The 16,733-nt window shown below is 48.9% G+C and overlaps 1 protein-coding gene across 4 annotated transcripts in view; it reads right to left on the bottom strand.

Annotated features, from left to right (window-relative positions):
* Positions 1 to 6,860: 6,860 nt before the first annotated feature.
* Positions 6,861 to 16,733, bottom strand: part of LOC140530082 (vitamin D3 hydroxylase-associated protein-like) — a 58,349-nt gene continuing 48,476 nt past the window's right edge. For all 4 annotated transcript variants that reach the window (XM_072649318.1, XM_072649316.1, XM_072649315.1 and 1 more), the window contains 10 exons: positions 15,423 to 15,463; positions 15,050 to 15,174; positions 13,169 to 13,294; positions 12,120 to 12,217; positions 11,602 to 11,701; positions 11,328 to 11,371; positions 10,600 to 10,639; positions 10,061 to 10,169; positions 8,942 to 9,087; positions 6,861 to 7,079 (listed from right to left, as the gene is read on the bottom strand). In XM_072649318.1, coding sequence (XP_072505419.1) covers positions 6,879 to 7,079; positions 8,942 to 9,087; positions 10,061 to 10,169; positions 10,600 to 10,639; positions 11,328 to 11,371; positions 11,602 to 11,701; positions 12,120 to 12,217; positions 13,169 to 13,294; positions 15,050 to 15,174; positions 15,423 to 15,463 — 1,030 coding nt within the window. In that variant the 3' untranslated portion in view covers positions 6,861 to 6,878. The remainder of the gene's footprint in view (positions 7,080 to 8,941; positions 9,088 to 10,060; positions 10,170 to 10,599; positions 10,640 to 11,327; positions 11,372 to 11,601; positions 11,702 to 12,119; positions 12,218 to 13,168; positions 13,295 to 15,049; positions 15,175 to 15,422; positions 15,464 to 16,733) is intronic.

The raw sequence follows: 16,733 nt of genomic DNA, 5'->3' as shown, positions 1-16,733 counted from the left end.
ATTCTCTCAGTCTTCCCGGGCTCCTTCCATATCTCCCCATATCTTGTCTACTTCTCCCCCTACTTCCCTTCATTCGCCTTTCTCTTCCCATCGCCTCGATCTCTTCTTCCATCTCCCTCCATGTGTCCCCATTGGCCCACTCCCTCCACCTCCCTCCGTTGCTCTCCAGCTCCCCGTCAGTATGGGGTGGGAGGTGAGGGGTGTCCTCCTGTACTTGAGGTGAAACATTTCCCCCTCCCCTCCAGTCAGACGCAAGTAGGTAAGGCCAAAGTCCTCCCTCGCCCTCCCCGCCCCCGCGCTTCGAGCTTGGGGAGGGGCCAGCTAGGCTGCGGGAGGGAGCGCTCTTGGTCGTCCTCCCCCGGGGCGCCGCGGTCAACTTTCATCAGTAAACCTATTACCGCCGCCTCATTTCCCTAAGCGCCCCTCTCTGCCCCCGGGAGGGGAAAGGAGAGAAGATGGGGAGAGAGGGGGCTGAGGAAGCGGGGGTGAGGGGTGTTTGAGAGGGCATGGGCCAGGCAAGAGGCCTGAGAGCCGCTGTCTCTGAGTCCCAGTCTGAATTCGTTTTCTTAGTGAACTCCCAGAAAGAATGCGTGCGAGCTCGAGAGCTTGTGTCCGTGTGTGTGCATTTACAAGGCTCGACACTGTGTGTGAAGGAGAGAGAGACAGTGAGAGAGAGAGAGAGAGAGAGAGAGAGAGAGAGAGAGAGAGAGAGAGAGAGAGAGAGAAACAGACAGACAGAGAGACAGAGAGACAGAGACAGACAGAGAGAGACAGAGACAGAGACAGAGAGAGAGAGACAGAGAGAGAGACAGAGAGACAGAGACAGAGAGAGACAGAGACAGAGAGACAGAGACAGACACAGAGAGAGACAGAGAGACAGAGAGAGACAGAGCCAGAGAGAGACAGAGCCAGAGACAGAGACAGAGAGAGACAGAGACAGAGAGAGAGAGAGAAAAAGAGAGAGAGAGAGAGACAGAGACAGAGAGAGAGAGAGAGAGAGAGAGAGAGAGAGAGAGAGAGAGAGAGAGAGAGAGAGAGAAACAGACTGGCAGACAGAGATAGACATGAGACAGAGATGTAGAAACACGGAAAAGACACGGGGACAGATACACAGACAGAGGCCTAAATAGAATCCTGAAGGGGAACTGGACCGCTGCGGAGCCGCCCCTGCCCAAGTTCTTTCATGCCCCGCCTGGTCTTATGCCCCCGCTTCTGGGGTCCCTCCGGCTCTCCCACAAAGACAGGAGCCCGACACAGCAGCCCCGCAGTCCCTCTTGCTCGCTTGCTCGGGGCGATCGCGCCCAGACGCGCTGGGCAGAGCGGGTAATTGACTCCTTTCAGTTGATAATTCATAGGTTGCATATGCGGCTTTAATGCGGGCGAGGGGGGGCTGGAGGGGGAGGGGCGGAGGCCGGAGCGGGCGGGGGCGGGGGGGGGGGGGAAGGTGGGCGACGCCCATGATGGATGGGCCGCATTAGGGCTTTGGGAATGAGATCGCGCCGCTGCCGAGGCCGCGGGCAGGGAGGCGGGGAAGCGGGAGACTAAGAGACTGGGAGGGGGAGACGTGAGGTGCTGAGTTAGGGAAAGAGGAGTGGGGCAGGCCAGAATCAGGGCGCTTCCTGCGGCCTCCAGCCAAGGCCACCCTGAAAGGGCCTGCGCCCCTGGGTTCACTGCTAGCGTTTTTTAGGCCGCTGTCGTTTTCCTGAGCCTGGCAGCCACCTCCCCAAGGCCTGACTCTGTCCCTGTGCGTCCCCGACGTCCAGCACCTTCTCCCCTCCAAGAACCCCTTGGCCTGTCCCAGTGTGGCCTGAAGTCCAGTAAATGCTCCTTTTAACGCCCGGCGCCCTGCGTTGAGGGGCTGCCCCTCTGCACCAGGCCCCGTCACCTCTCCTCTGCGCCTAGTCCCTACACTTTGTCTTTTCCAGAGCCGAGTCGAATGTGAGTACCTCAAGCCACGGACCTCTCCCTGGGTCTTTGCTCCGCCCCCGCTCCCCCCTCCCAGATCCTGGGCTGAGGCCTTGACCGAGGGTACCCTTGAAGCTGCTCTCCAATCACTGAAACTCTAAAGCAGACCGTCTAGGTGTGGAAGCCTCGGCCAAGAGCCTCTGGGTTGCGCGGTGCCACAACCTCTCATCAGCCCGGAGAGGGTGCGAGGGGCGACAGCATTTGGAGAAAGGCTCGGCTCGGAGGGCCTCAGTGCACTTTCCCTTCACAGTGCGCTTTCTCTTTCCCTGTACCCACCCAGAGGGTGGGCCCGTTGCCGTCAGGCAAGGAAGGTGCTCTGAGATGCAAGTTCGAGTTGAAAACACCAGAACAGGGTATGAAGGGTGCAGGAGTCCAGTCTGGTCCTCACTGTCTAGAACACAGGGCCTGCGGTGGGGGTGGACAACCTTTCGCTGAGAGACAGTAGCTCCTCAGAGGCTCTCGGAGAACCTCCTAGTGGGCGGGACCTTTGAAGTCTCCAGATTCTGTCCCAGCTCTGGAGGATGCCAGGGTCAAAAGACGCTGGAGAAGTGGCCTCAACACCTCCACCTGCCTTCAGGCTCCCTTACCTCTCACCCTGGGAAGTTCCTATATCTTTCTTGCGGCAGTGACCTGCGGCTCAGCCCCTTTTCCCCCTTCGTGGGCTAGAAAACACCCCCTGACCAATTGGAGGCGAATCCTAGTGAAGTCAAAAGTGCCTAAGGACCTGGAATGTGTTCTGGCCTGAGGAGAGTCTGCCTAGTGCTAGGAATTCTTCCTCGAGCTGTTTCTTACCTCAGTCTCCCAGAGTTTATTATTATTACTATTATCAATATAATCTTCCATTTCTTTTTATCACTTTAAGGTTTGCAAAGTGCCGCTGCCCCACTTTCCAGCAAGCAGCCTTCCCAAATGCACAGTGCAGACATTGTCTCTACTTTATGGAGGTGACAGGCTCAGATCAGGAAAGAAAGGGACTTGCTCAGAGGTCAGCCAGTGTCTGGTGCAGTGGGAGGGCAAAGCTAATTTGGAGTTAGCCTCAGAGCTGGAATTCTAGCTATTTTCATTCTTATGTCCTCTCCCTTCTCCAGAAAATGCCCAAGGAGACATCATGGGCCTCCCTCACCCTTTTCTCCTCCCAGTGAACTGTTTCCTTCAACAGATCCTCTTGTGTCTTCATGTCAGAGAATTCTCATAGACCTCCAGAGATCATACCTCCAAGGAGAAAGATGACCAGACAACCCCACCTCCAGATGTCGGATGGACTGACATGTAGTAATAAATGTGGGGAATGAAGGGGACAGAGATACTGTGACTTCCCAGGGTTTAAACCCATGCATTTAAAGTCCTGTGAGAAGGGAAGTGTCCTTCAGCACCTCACATCTCACTGAGCCCTATTCCTTCCCCAAGCTCTCCCAACCTCCTTAAGCCCCCAATTCCTCATGAAGCCCCTATCTTCTCGTTGAGTTCCCACGAAATAACTAAGTCCCCCAAAATTCCCTTCACTAAACCCTATCTCGTCACTGAGTCTTCATCCCTTCCTGAGCCCCCTCTGTTGCCTGACTCCCTAAATCCTCTCTCTGAGCACCCATCCCTGAATTTCCATCCCATCGCTGATTCCTCCTTCCCTACCCTGAGTCTCTATTCTCTCAATGAATCCCCATTGTCTCCCTGAGACCCCATCATCTCATTCCTGGTCCCCCATTTCTCTTAGCTCCCCTCCACTTACTGAATCACCATGGTCTCACTGACCCCTTCATTCTCACTGAATTTCCATCACTAAGACTCGAATATTCTCACTCCCATTCCTTCTTTGCCACATTGAGGCTGATAGAAGGCACCATGGGTAAAGTTCTGGACCTCAGTCAAATTATACTGACAATTGCCAGCAGTGTGACTCTGGGCAAGTCACAACTTCTGTCATCATCTTCTGAAAAATGATATTGAGGCAGGGGGTAGGGCTGGGAGGGGTACGTTAAACGGCTTTCAATGTCCCTTCCAGCTCTAAGCCATAGACCCTAGGATTCCCGCCCCAAATCCCCTTCCAATGCTCTCGGCCCCAGAGCTTATCCCTCCCCAAGCCCTCACTTCTTCATTAGCCATATGGATCACCAGGCTCAGGCTTTTTTTTGGAGGGGAATAGCCTTCTATTCCTAGCACAACTGTAGGAAGAGAGAGTAGGTCACCTTGTCCCATTTCACAAGCGCTGTTCTGGGGCAGATCTGCAACTCAATGCTGCCCCTTGGTGGCCCAAACCAGGCCTCGCCTCTGCAGAGCTGGTGGAAGCAAGGTTGGAAGAAAAGCAGGCAAAGAGGAGAAGGGATGTATGGCATTAACACCAAGACACGGTGCATGGTCTCAGAGGGGTTCAGCAGTCATCGCCTCTCTGCGCCCAGAGCCTACAGCCCTGTCCTGAGCAGGAAGATGTGACCCCTGCATTTGGTGAGGGAAGATAGCAGCCGGCTGAGGAATCTGGACTCTGTTTCTTACTTGTTGTAAGCTTGGCAGATGGTCTCCCCTTCTACAGGCCTCAGTTTTTATATCTGTGTAAAATTCTGTGTGTGTGGGAGAGGGCAGAGACTGGATTTCATCTCTAGCCCATTTAACCCCTTCCCTTGGCTAAGAGGGGAGACATGGGGACGAGAGGGTAAGAGAGTGATGAGATACCAGGGCAGCAAAGTAGAGGTCAGGGGCAGAGAGAGGGGAAGGCCCAAGCTGGCCGATGATTCACTGATTCCACTGGGCATGCTCTGAGGGGTGGGTTGGGGAAACCAGATGATGTCAGCAAACCACCAACCCTTTTAAGTTCCACCATTTCCTGGATCCCACTTCTGGTTTGCTTGTCAAGGGTGATCTTCAAAGGCAGATCCTACCTCTTCATCAGATGACCAGACATCTAGGAAGTGTATGTTAAACATACTGAGGAAACTGTGGTTGAATTTCATTACCTGCCCAAGGGAGAACTAGACCAGTTAGATCCAAATCAATCCTATGTCTGTGAAGACTCCTGGGGTCTAGGACAGCCTCAGTAGACACTGTTGTTTATTATTACAAATTGTCTCCTTGAAAGCAGACCTCCCTGTGTAGGTTTTTGATGGTGTCTCAGCATCTAGCACGATAGGTGGCTTTTCATGCATTATTAAGAATGGTGTATTGACTTATTGGTTCTATATAGCTGGATGTAACATACCTAAATGGATGTCTTCTAGGGTGAGAAGCTAGAAGGGGAACCCTCCTGTTATATTGAAGTCAAAGAAAGGGAGGTAATGGGAATGGCAAAGTTCAAAATGAGGCAGGTTAACACGATGAGGGGGGAGGGGATCAGAGTTGTTTTTGTTTGGGTAGATACAAAAATCAACAAAGTCCCTGTCGGGAATGGTGCTATGGATTTAAGAAATAAAGGGTCACTGGATCTCTCTTATCCAGAGAGCACAGGGTGTGTGTGAACTGAGCCAATCAGCTTATGACATCCAGCAAACAGCTTTCAGAGTGCCACCTATTGGCTAACTGTAAAGGGAGACATCCGAGGCTCTAAGGTACTCCAAGACCTGCTTCCTTCTACCCCTTCTATGCTCCTGGTTTCTCAGACATTCCCATCCTGTCGTAACTGCCTTCTCACCCTGGAGATGCCTCCACTCTAGTGAGCCCCCTCCTCCGATGAGTAAGTTTCTGCCCAGAACATCCATCAAGGAAAGTCAGCCATGCTCACTTCTAACTTGGCTCTCCTCCTGACGCCTTGGACTTTACCCCTTAGAAGGCGGATACCTTCCCACCCGGTAGCCATCATTTCAACTTTTCAACTTCGGTGTTTTGTCTTTCCTTATTAGAATGTGAGCTCTTTAGGTCCTGTCTTGTGTGTGTGTGTGTGTGTGTGCGTGCGTGTGTGTGTGTATGTGTGTGTGTGTGTGTGTGTGCGCACGCGCGCGTGTATTCCCATCACTTAGTAAGTACGATGCCAGGCACATAGTAGCTACTTAAGAAGTGATTTATCTATCCTAGAGATATCAAGGTTGTGCAGTGGTTAGAGCGCCAGAACTGGATTCAGAAAGACCCATCTTCATGAGTTTAAATTTGACCTCAAATTATCTGTGTGACCCTGGGCAAATCACTTCACTCTGTTTGCCTCAGTTTCCTCATCTGTAAAATAAGCTGGAAAAGGAAATGGCAAATCACTCCAGTATCTTTGCCAAGAAAACACCAAATGGGGTCATGAAGAGTTGGAGACATGACTGAAATTATTCAACAATAATTATCTATCTTAATCAATGTTCTACTTTTTTTCACCATCTATCTAGCTTCAATATTACATTTTCCATGTTCTAAGATCCTTCTCAGCTCTAACATTTTGTATTCTATGTAATAAGATGTCTCAGTTCTGGAGTTTCTATTCTATGTCCCAAGGTTCTCTCCAGCACTGACCTTTTCTCATATTCCCTCAACTCTGATGTCCACCCTCCCCTTCTTCACTTGTTGATTTCCTACTCGACCCTCCAAGTCAATTTCCAGGAAGCTTCTCCTGGGTTTTGGGTAAAAACCATTTCCTTTGCCCCTTACAGAGCAAGCTCACTGTTTTAAACTTAGTATGAAAAAAATCACATCTTATCACTCTGTGATTCTTATATCCTCTCCCTGCTAGGTGGAAACTCCAGCAAGGCAGGCACCATAGCTGATCTACACTATTATCTCCCCAGTACCTACAGCAAACTCAAACATGTAGTCAGATCTTAGTACCTATTTGCTGAACGAATGAATGAATGAGATAAAGAGGTTGCCATAGGCATCATCATCCAAGCAAGAGAGGATGAAGGCAAACTCTGTCATCATCTTCTCAGATTCCTTCACCAGCTAGAGCTGATGGGAACCAAGTTCCTCCCCTGATAAAAACAAAGGTCTTTAGGCAGCTGTTTAGAAAACTTTTATTGACCAATCCCCCTACTCCCACTGAGCTCCTGTGGGCCCTGGCACATTGGGGTCCAAAAAGAGGCAGATTCACTCATTTGTGTCTTCCCATGGACCAAGGTCTCCACCTCCTTCATAAAGCGCAGGCATAGCTCTTCTTGCCAGGGTAGAGACACGCACTGCACAGCTATAGGAAGGCCCACTGATCCAGCAATTGCCTGCAAAGCAGAAGTCTTCTTAAAGTTCTTGGGCCTGCTGCATACTCCCAGGTCCCCTCAGCAGCCCTGTCCCAATCTCTACACCTCAGACTCAGCCCTGGAAGGACCATCAGAAGTTTTGAATTTTCTTAGCATTCATCCAGATAATCAAGCCTCTAGATTCTTCTTTTTGTCTAGCTGAAGCTAAGTTTATGACAGGTAGGTAGGTGGAGAGACCACTCAATTTGGAATCAGGAGGATCTGAGTTTGAGTCCTGCCTCACACACTTATTAGCTATATGATGCTGAGCAAGTCACTTAACCACTGTCACCTTGGTTTTCTCATCTGTAAAATGGATCTAATAATAGCACCTATCTCCCAGGGCTATTGTGAGGATCAAATGAGGTAATGATTATAAAGCATATATACACACATGCACACGCACACACACTATATATATGTATGTATACACACACACACACACACACACACACACACACACACATATATATATCCCAATGCCTGGCTCATAGTAAGTGCTATACAAATGTTAGCTGTTATTAGCTATTACTTCACCCCTCTGTGCCTCATCTTTAAATGGAGATAATGAGTGTACCTCCCTCACAGCACTGTTGTAAACACCAAATGAGAGGATGCAGGAAGATTTTGTTAGCTATCATTATCTCCAGGAGGTCAGGCCAGAACGTGCCCTTGTGTCTTCAACCTTAGTTAGAAGCTGGCATCAGATATTTACTAGCTACGTGACCCCAGGCAAGTCACTTAACTTCTGTTTGCCTCAGTTTCCTCAATTACAAAATGAGGGTGAGGATAAGAGTAGCACCCACTTCCCAGGGTTCTTTCAAAGATTAAATGAGGTCATAATTATGATTAAATGAGGTAATAATTGTCCTTCCCTCCCTTCCTTCTCAAATCCATAATCTCCCCTAGAAGGTGAAGAAAGGACAGATCTTTCCTTTATCCAGAGGCTGATTCTTGTCTAATTTATCTGCTGGCAGGTTGACATAGAGTGAGTCCTGGCTCAGGAACCAGGTGACTGACCCTGGGCAAGTTATCTTGACTCCAAGCCTCAGTTTAGTCATCTGTAAAATGGGGCTGGTAATATCTGCCATTCCCCAAATGATGGGAACCCTTTCAGTTTCCAGTTCTTTGCCACCAGAAAAGAGCTGCTACAAATATCTTTGTACATATAGGCCCTTTCCTTTTTGTTTTTTTTAAATCTCTTTTGGGATACAGACTTAGTAGTGGTATTGTTAGGTCAAAGGATACATGATTTTTTAGCTCTTTGGGCAGAGTTCTAAATTGCTCTCTAGAATGGTTGGATCAGTTCACAACTCCACCAACAGTACATTAGTGTCTCAATTTTCCCACATCCTTGAGAAGATTTATTCAAAGAAGCAGTCATTAATGCTGGGTATACAGTCCTTAGTTTCCTCTTCTACAAGAGGTTAGACCATCTTTAAGATCCTTCCCAGCTCCAACATGCTTAACAGATTCCCACCTACCCAGCCCCAAAAACTCTCAGCTCACCCTCAGGAAGGGTAACATGCTACAGTCAGACTTTCAGAGCTTCTCCTTCTCTGTGGATATAGCAGGTCTCCGTAGGGAGGAGCCATTTTCAGGCCCTACTCTTCCTGCTTTGGACAACAGCTTCTGGCATGAAGCCAGGAACTCATATGTAAGCAGTTTCCATTAGTGGACTGGATTCATTTTTTGGTACTTGGATTCCCAATGCCTACAAGAACCCCATTATACTATAATCTCCTTGAGTAGCATGGGCCAGTTTCCCAGGAAGGGTCCAGCTAGCTTGGGGCAGGAGGAAGTGTGAGCAGACCATATAGCAAGGGTTCAGAAGGGCAGTTAACCTTTTTGAAGTTTTTGTCTATAGAGTCTTCATAGTAGCCACGATAGGAAGCCAGTTCTTCTTCATCCTGCGCATTCACTGTGCCCACAGGCACAACACCAACTGGGAAGTTCAATAAATTGAACAGAGCCATGTAGGACATAGTACCTGGATCCCCAAGACAGGAGAGAATCAGGGAGGAGCCTAGATCTCCACCATTCCACCTCCAAACCTTCCTCTGGCCAGGTCCCTCACACCTCTGCCTAAGGGAGCCAGGTTCTCCACCCAACAGAAGATGTGAGCTCTGATGCAAATAATCCCAAACAGTAAAATCATCTCAAAGTCATTTCTACAGGACTATGTGTCTTGGACTGGCTAGCTCTCTAGATATTCTGGAATGGATTTTGCTCCAAATGCACTTGCTTGGTAAAGACCTGACTTGGGAGAAACAAGTTATCCATGGTCTGCACTTCTAAGAACAGTGAGAATAAGATCATTTAGGAAAATAGTCCAAGTAGAATTGTGCTCCCCATCTGTATATCTCTAAGATTCCTGCCTTTCTGGTTTATATTCAGGGTGAGGATAGGGGGAGCATCATTTGGTTTGCATTTTAAAAAGTTCCTCTAATGAGAATGAACAAAGGTAGGGATTGTGACAAAAGACTTCAGAATATAGGCAGGGACTTAAAACCCAGCTGTCCCAATACCCACATGAACAAAACTCTTCCACTTATTTCACAAGATCCCAACCTTTGCTTAGAGACCTCTGGGAAGGGCTACCATGGTTCTTCCCAAGGCTGCCTTCCCATTGAACAGTCCTTAATGGCACCAAAATTTTTCTTTTAACAACTTCCTTCAACGACTTCTAATTTACATTAGGGAGGGTGGTTTAGGATTAGGTTTATGGTAGGTTTTGGGTTTCATTGGAGGCAGAGTTGGGACTAAGACTGGGGTTAAGGTCTGGCCATGGCCTCAGCCTGAGGTTGGCTTTGAGTTTCCTTTGGGTTAGAGTTGGCCAAAGGGGTAGGGTTAGCATCACAGACACAGAAGTTGAAGAAGTCACTGCCAAACCCCAAACATGTCTCCTTTCCTTGGGTTTTGGCCAAGTGCAAGTGGGTTTATCAAACTCTCAGCCTTCCCACCTAATGCTTTGCTGGTTGTCCCTTTGTCAAAGGCAGGGCCAAGAGCTGGGTACAGCAGCACATCCAGATACTGAGCTCTCCAACTGGCCATAATCTCCTTCTGAAAGTCCTGGGAATATGAGGTGAGAGAAGCTCAGGAAAGCACGGCTTGCTAATTCAAGTCAGACCCTAGAAGGACCTTTCCAGAATGGAACTTGTGGGCCACCATAACCAGGAAGGGAATAGGTTCTCTCAGAGAACAAAAAGGCCAAGTGCCTTTGATATGGGAAGTCTGTAACCTGGGGAAAGTGGGGGAGGAGGGGCTGAGCAAAGAGTTTTCCAGTCCTGTGTAAGGACTTCGAGGCTCCCTCCCTTCTTGGACCAGAATGTCCCCAAGGGCATGGGCTGAAGATTCCCCTCAAACCAGGGACTTCTCAAGGACTGGGGACATGACTCTCCTTGATTCAGAGGTGAGTGTGCTTATTGTGAGGGGATGGGGTCTTCTTCCTTCTCCTAACCCTCCCTTGAAGCCTCCCTGGGGTCTGCCCTGGTTCATCTACCTCCACATTCACATGTTGCTCCCAGAGATTCTTGGGTGACCTGGGAAGGAATAAGATCCAGGGTGTGAGATCCCATAGATTCTCTCACACCTTCTTCTTGGTCTACCAACCAAGGATAGAGATGTTCCCTAGTCCTTCAAGGAGGACCTGCCAGTCCCCCAGGGTCAGGTCTTCCCAAATTCATACTCCCCACAGGCTTCATTCTCTCTTAAATGATGAAAATGGTCTAGATGTCTCACATTCTGCCTGTACCCTCTGAAATGTCTGGGCCATCCTTGAGTGCCTTCCCTACCCCCAGGGTGCCTGCCAGACTCCCTTTGGGTTCTATCTAACCACTGTCTGACCACCTTATGGAGAGCTGAGTTCCCACCTTGGACAATGTGATCATGTCATTCTGGCTATTTGCACCAAACCCCCTCCTACAATGTGAGCCCACATACTAGGGCTACCTCTCTACCACTCTGTATGGCCCCCAAACTTTGCCCAAGCCTCCATACATAGTCTCTTTGTTAATAAATGTCTGTTGAATGAATCCTAACTATAAACTCACCCTGGACCTTCTGTCCTAATCCCATTCAAAACTCAGCATTCACCCCAATTCACACACTTATCAGAACCTTCGTCTTAATCCCAACACTGGCCCCAGTTGGTATCACTGCTATAACCAGGTGATATATCCAGGGATTCGGGGAATGCTTGGTGGAGGGAGTGGAGGGCTGCACACTCACCCCACCCCTCGTAGAACAGCTAAAGTCTTTGCTGCCCGTGTATCCTATGAAGGAGAAAAATCAATCAAAATTAACCCTCATTCTGAGACCCTAATACCTTTTCTGAGGTGCTATCCTGTGCCCTCACTGACTCAGTCTCTGAGCCCCCACTCCCCACTAAGCTGTCATTCATCTCTTCTCAGCCTCATCCCCATCCTGAGCCTCTATAGCCTTCATTGACTCTCTATCCCCCATCCCTCTGGCTGAGCCTCTGTCCTCTATTCTCAGGACTTACCACAGGCCTCTGGACCCAGGAGAGAAAGCACTTTATGAAATCCGGGAGTCGGAGAGTGGAGATTACAGATGATATGGTAGGGTCTATGATGTCCCCACGACTGGCCAACAGAGAGAAAAGATCAGCAAAGTTTCTCCAGTGCCAGTCCTCACCCTGCCTATCCTCTCACCCCTAGCCCAGGAACTGCTTCAGGACTTCCTAGCTCCCTTAACAGCACAGAAGGGGATCCAAGGAAACAGGAGGATTGGCACGTAGACCTCAGGAAGGCCTTCCCATTCGTGAGGATTATCAGAAGTACTGGAAGCCATGGCATCTATCTGTATATTTTGGGGAGAGGGTGGGGCCCAGTCACTTGACTAAGGTCACACAGTAGGTCTGTCCGGTTTTCTGGGTAACCCCACCCCTTCCACTCTCTCGCCTTGATTTCGCCTTCTGGCTTAGTGTCTAGAGCCTGAACTTCCCCTGTAGCACGGATCCTCCCTCTACCATGTCCTCATCATCCTTGAAATTCCACTCACAGTTTTTCCAGAAGTGTTTCACCCCCATCAGCATAGAGCCCTCCTGTATATAGCTTTATCATCGCACACTCAGGTCGAAAGATAGAGAAGGGAATGATCTAGTTGGCAAGAGAGAGAAGGATGAACTGAACACAGAAGCCAGAAGGTCCACCTTTCCCGGAAAAACCCGCCTCCCCCAGGGTCTCAGTCTTGCCTTGCAGTGCCCAAGCTCTTCACCCTAGCCTTCAAGGCCCTCTCTAGCCTCTTCTGTCCCTGAGCCACATCCCAAATATAACTCTCAGGCCAAACAGGACAGCCCAGTATCCCTTCAGTAACTGCTGCCTCCCTCTGTCCACCTCCATAACCCTGCCAGTCATTCCCGGTTTGGTTACAGCCTCACCTTCCCTGGTCGTGAAATCTCTTACCTGCTGTCCCAAGCCTCTGTTCAGACTTGGACTCTAAACCTGGATTGCCCACTCTCCTATCTCCTCCAGTTATCTCCTAGGAGTGTGGGGAGTGTGGCAAGTCTGATATGTCCCAACCCTGAGAGCTCTCTGAGGGTAGGAACCAGATCTCTTCTCCCTCTAGGTCCTCCTGTAGCCTATCTCATGGATGGGGACTTGGCAGGATTGGAGCAGATGGGCAGAACTGAAATAGAGGCCTGGAGTGGGCTGGGGGCTAGGCCAGAGACAAGCCAAGCTGCCTGCCAAATGAGCCCTGAAGGCTAGGCAAGGCTTTCTGGGCATCTGAGTTACTGGAGAGACAGTAGGATCATCCCCTTCTTCCAGACACACCCAACCCACTTTGGGAATCAGCACATCAGGCAAGGACTGGATGGACAGCAACAATCATATCCACTGATACTTCTGAAGGCTTTCAGGCTTATAAAGTACTTCCTTGTTTGGGCCTCACAACAGCCTAGCAGCAGAGGACAAGTCTTATTATCCTCATTTCACAGATGAGGAAACTGAAGTTCAGAGAAATGTAGTGATTTGTCCAGGGCCAGTCTCTCCTGACAGCTTGTTCCCCCCTGTACCATACTGCCCTCTCCCCCAAACTGTACAGGTTACCTGGTGTCCAGCAGCCTGAAGTTTCTTTGAGACCTCTCGGATGGCCCGAACCATACTGGGGGATGGCTGTGTATAACCATCTGTCTCTACATAACCAATTCGAAGGGGCTGGGTGCTGGAGTATACCTGGGGGAAGGAAGGAATCTAGGGATTCCCCACATTCTCTCCAAGTCCTTTCCCACATAAATGCTCCTCAAATTTCCTCCTCAAATCCCCCCAAGTCTCTCTTCCACAGTCTCCACTATCTGTTTCCCTAGGTTTTTTCCCAGGGACTCCCCCATAACCCCATTGATCCTACAGACCCTCTCCAAGGTGATAGACAGACAGGTATTGATAGACTGAGTAATTAATGAGAGATGACAGAGCAATCAATGGTGATGGATAAGGACAGATGAGGAGAGACAGCAAATGTGATGACAAGTGATGGATTGATCCAGGTGGTTAGAGATGAGGGCAGGTGATTGATCCACTGGGGACAGAGGACAAAAGATGGTCATAGAACAGGGAAATAAACTGTTTGAGTTGGAAGAGGCCTTCGAGCACCCCCATTTTACAGAGGATGAAATAGCAGCCCAGAGAGGTAAAGGAACATGTTGTGAAGTGTAACCCAGAACCCAGGTCTCTGCCCTTCTCTGTTTGGGACAAGGTCCTGGCTTATATCTACAAGGCAAATCCCATAGAGGCATTGCCTCAGGTGCTCAGTATAGGCAGGGCCAAGGCCAAAAGTAACAACAGCAAGGCTCTTCATGAGCTTGAGCAACCAGACTCAGAGAACACTGCCTTTTCACACAGTTAGCATCTTGTTTAGAGCACCTGTAAAACTTTTCAAGCTGGTGGCTTCTCCTAGAATAATCTTTTTTACACAAAGATCTCCCATGCCTCTCCTCTGCTTAGAAATCTTTAATATCTCCCTAAGGCATATTGAGTAAAGTCCAATTCCCTGTAGTTGGCATTCAAGGCCTTCCATGATCTGTCCTTTCTAGTCTTGTCCTATCTCACTGCCTTCCATATAGTTTATACCTCAGTCAAGCTGCACAGCTCTGTCCTTCAAATAGATCCTGGATTTTCCCACCTCCTGGTCTTTGCTAACATTGTTTCCAATGCCTGTAATATCATTCCTACCGCTTTTTGGCTCTTGAATTCTTTAGTAGTTTACAAGACCCAACTTGAATGGTACCACCTCCAACAACTCTTCCAGATCTCCCTCAGACCTTCCCCAGAACATTGCTTCTTCTCAGTGTCCTGTGGACTTGTCCTAATTACCTCCCAGTCCAAGGGCTCCTTGAGAGCAGGGACTCATCTTATCTAAACTTGGCATCTTCCCTCAGCCTAGCTCAAGGCTCTATACTTAGCAGGTCTTCAGACGAAGACTGGATAACTTCCAGTTGAAGATGGTCTAGGTCAGACCAGATGCCTCTGAGGTTCTGGGAGGTGTTAGTGAGAGAAGGAAGGCAGGAAGGCAGGAAGGCAGGAAGGCAGGAAGGAAGGAAGGAAGGAAGGAAGGAAGGAAGGAAGGAAGGAAGGAAGGAAGGAAGGAAGGAAGGAAGGAAGGAAGGAAGGAGGGAGGGAGCGAGAGAGAGAGGATAGGTGGACATTGATGATGATGACCAGAAAGTACAGAGACTTTTTTTAAAGAGCCAGTCCTATATCCTTTCTTCCTCACCTCTGTCAAGTAGGCTTGACTGGGGAGAAGGGAGTGGGTCTTATGGAACTCTGTCCATTAGAGCACTAGGGAAATTGGACCCAAGGAGATTCAGCCCCTACCTGAGCTCACAGAGAAGATCAACAGTAGATCCAAGAATTAAACCCTGGCCTTCTGTCCCAGGCTGTCATCAGCCTTCAGAGGTTGCTCCTTCCCCACCATCCCCCATCACCACTCACCTCCTCCCTGAAGGGCATGGGGGGCACCATGGGGTCCAACTGGAACATGTATTCAGATAGCAGCAGCCGGAAGATAAGAACCAGGCTGTCTACATCTCGAGTCATGGGGCCAGCCATGGTGATTACTAGGATGGGGAAGGGAAAGATGGTGAGAGAGAATGTAAATGCTCCCTAGCTTTCACCAGGACAGGAATCACTATGTACAGCAGAGGGAGATGATTCCAAACAGCGAGAAGGACTTCCCAGGAGGCCAGAACCAGAATCCAGGGCTGGGGGTAGAAGGGTATGATGGGTGCACAGGTCAGATTTGATTGATCAGCCAGGTATTTTGGGGGCTGGAGTGATAGGAAAAAGAAAGCTAGAGAATACTTACTTGACTTCTTCCCCTTTACAGCTGAGTTGATGCCATTATAACTATAAATTTGAACAGTTGAGGTTAGTGGTGGGAGCATGGAGCAGTACCCTAGACCCCAGTTACCCTCCCCTAGACTACGAACTGCCCCCCCCCCCACTGGAATCCATCCCAATATCTTCATGACCTAGGGCAGGTTTAGTAAAGCAACAAAGGTTTGGTAAACAGGTTTAGTAAAACAACAGTCTGCCCTCCAAATGGAGTGAATTCCTCAAATATAGAGAGAGCAAGAACAGGAGTGGAGGAGCACAGGTGGGAGGTCAATTGAAGAATGGAGAATGTTCAGTTTGGAGAAGAGAAACCAAGATGTGACCTTGTGGCTAAAGTATTCGAAGGCTGTCCTGTGGAAGAGACAAGAGCGTTGTCCTGCTTGGCTCCAAGAGGCCACAACCAGGACCATAGGGAGGAGAGGGGCAGGCAGAGAAAAATGTTTAAACTCTTCACCAGCACAAACTTTGCAATAATTACAATTGTCAACCAAGGGAACAGGAGGCGTAAGGATGGAATTCGCCCAAAAGAAGGTAGTAAGTTCCTCCTCCTTGGAGGTCTTCAAGCAGAGGCTGGCTAGTCACTTGTCAGAGATAACAAAGAGAAAATTCTTGTTCAGGTTCAGAACTAGATGCCATTGAGGTCCCTTCTAGCTCTGAGGATCAATGAGTCTATGGTCTCTGATGCATAGCTAACCAGCCTGCACTTGAAGACTTCCTGAATGGACTGATTTGTGAGGAAGAAGAAATAGAGGAGGAGGAAAATGAGGAGAAAGAGGAAGGCTCCAAGGGTACAGTCAGGTGACAGACAATGGAGTAACGATCAGAAGAAGAAACAGTGATAGTTGGCACTTCCTTCTCAGAAGTAATGAGGCAGCTGTTTGTCAGCATAATAAGGATAGAAGTCTGTTGCTGTCTTCCTAAGGAACATATTCAGGTTGTAGCAGAGAATCTTGAAGACTCATCAGAACAGATGTCTATCACCTACATCTAATGATTTATGTGGACATAAATGACACTGCCAGGAGGAATTTAGAAAGCATTACTGAAGTTTACAAAGTCTGGGGAAAGAAACTGAAAATCTTAGGGGTGTAGAAATTGTTTCCATCACTGCTTCCTTTGAAGATAAGGATTGCGGAAAAGAGATGAACTGAGGGAGTGAACAGGTGGTTAAGAAAATGGTGCCTGAAAATAGAATTTGGATTTCTGAAACACAGTTTAAAATGTAGGAACGATAGGCTCCTGGCCAGGAAAAGAGGGTCCCTAATGAGGGCCAGAAAAAACA

Source organism: Notamacropus eugenii, chromosome 2 (assembly GCF_028372415.1).
Source record: "Notamacropus eugenii isolate mMacEug1 chromosome 2, mMacEug1.pri_v2, whole genome shotgun sequence".
NCBI classification, from domain to species: domain Eukaryota; kingdom Metazoa; phylum Chordata; class Mammalia; order Diprotodontia; family Macropodidae; genus Notamacropus; species Notamacropus eugenii.
This window is presented reverse-complemented; position numbering and strand designations above follow the sequence as displayed.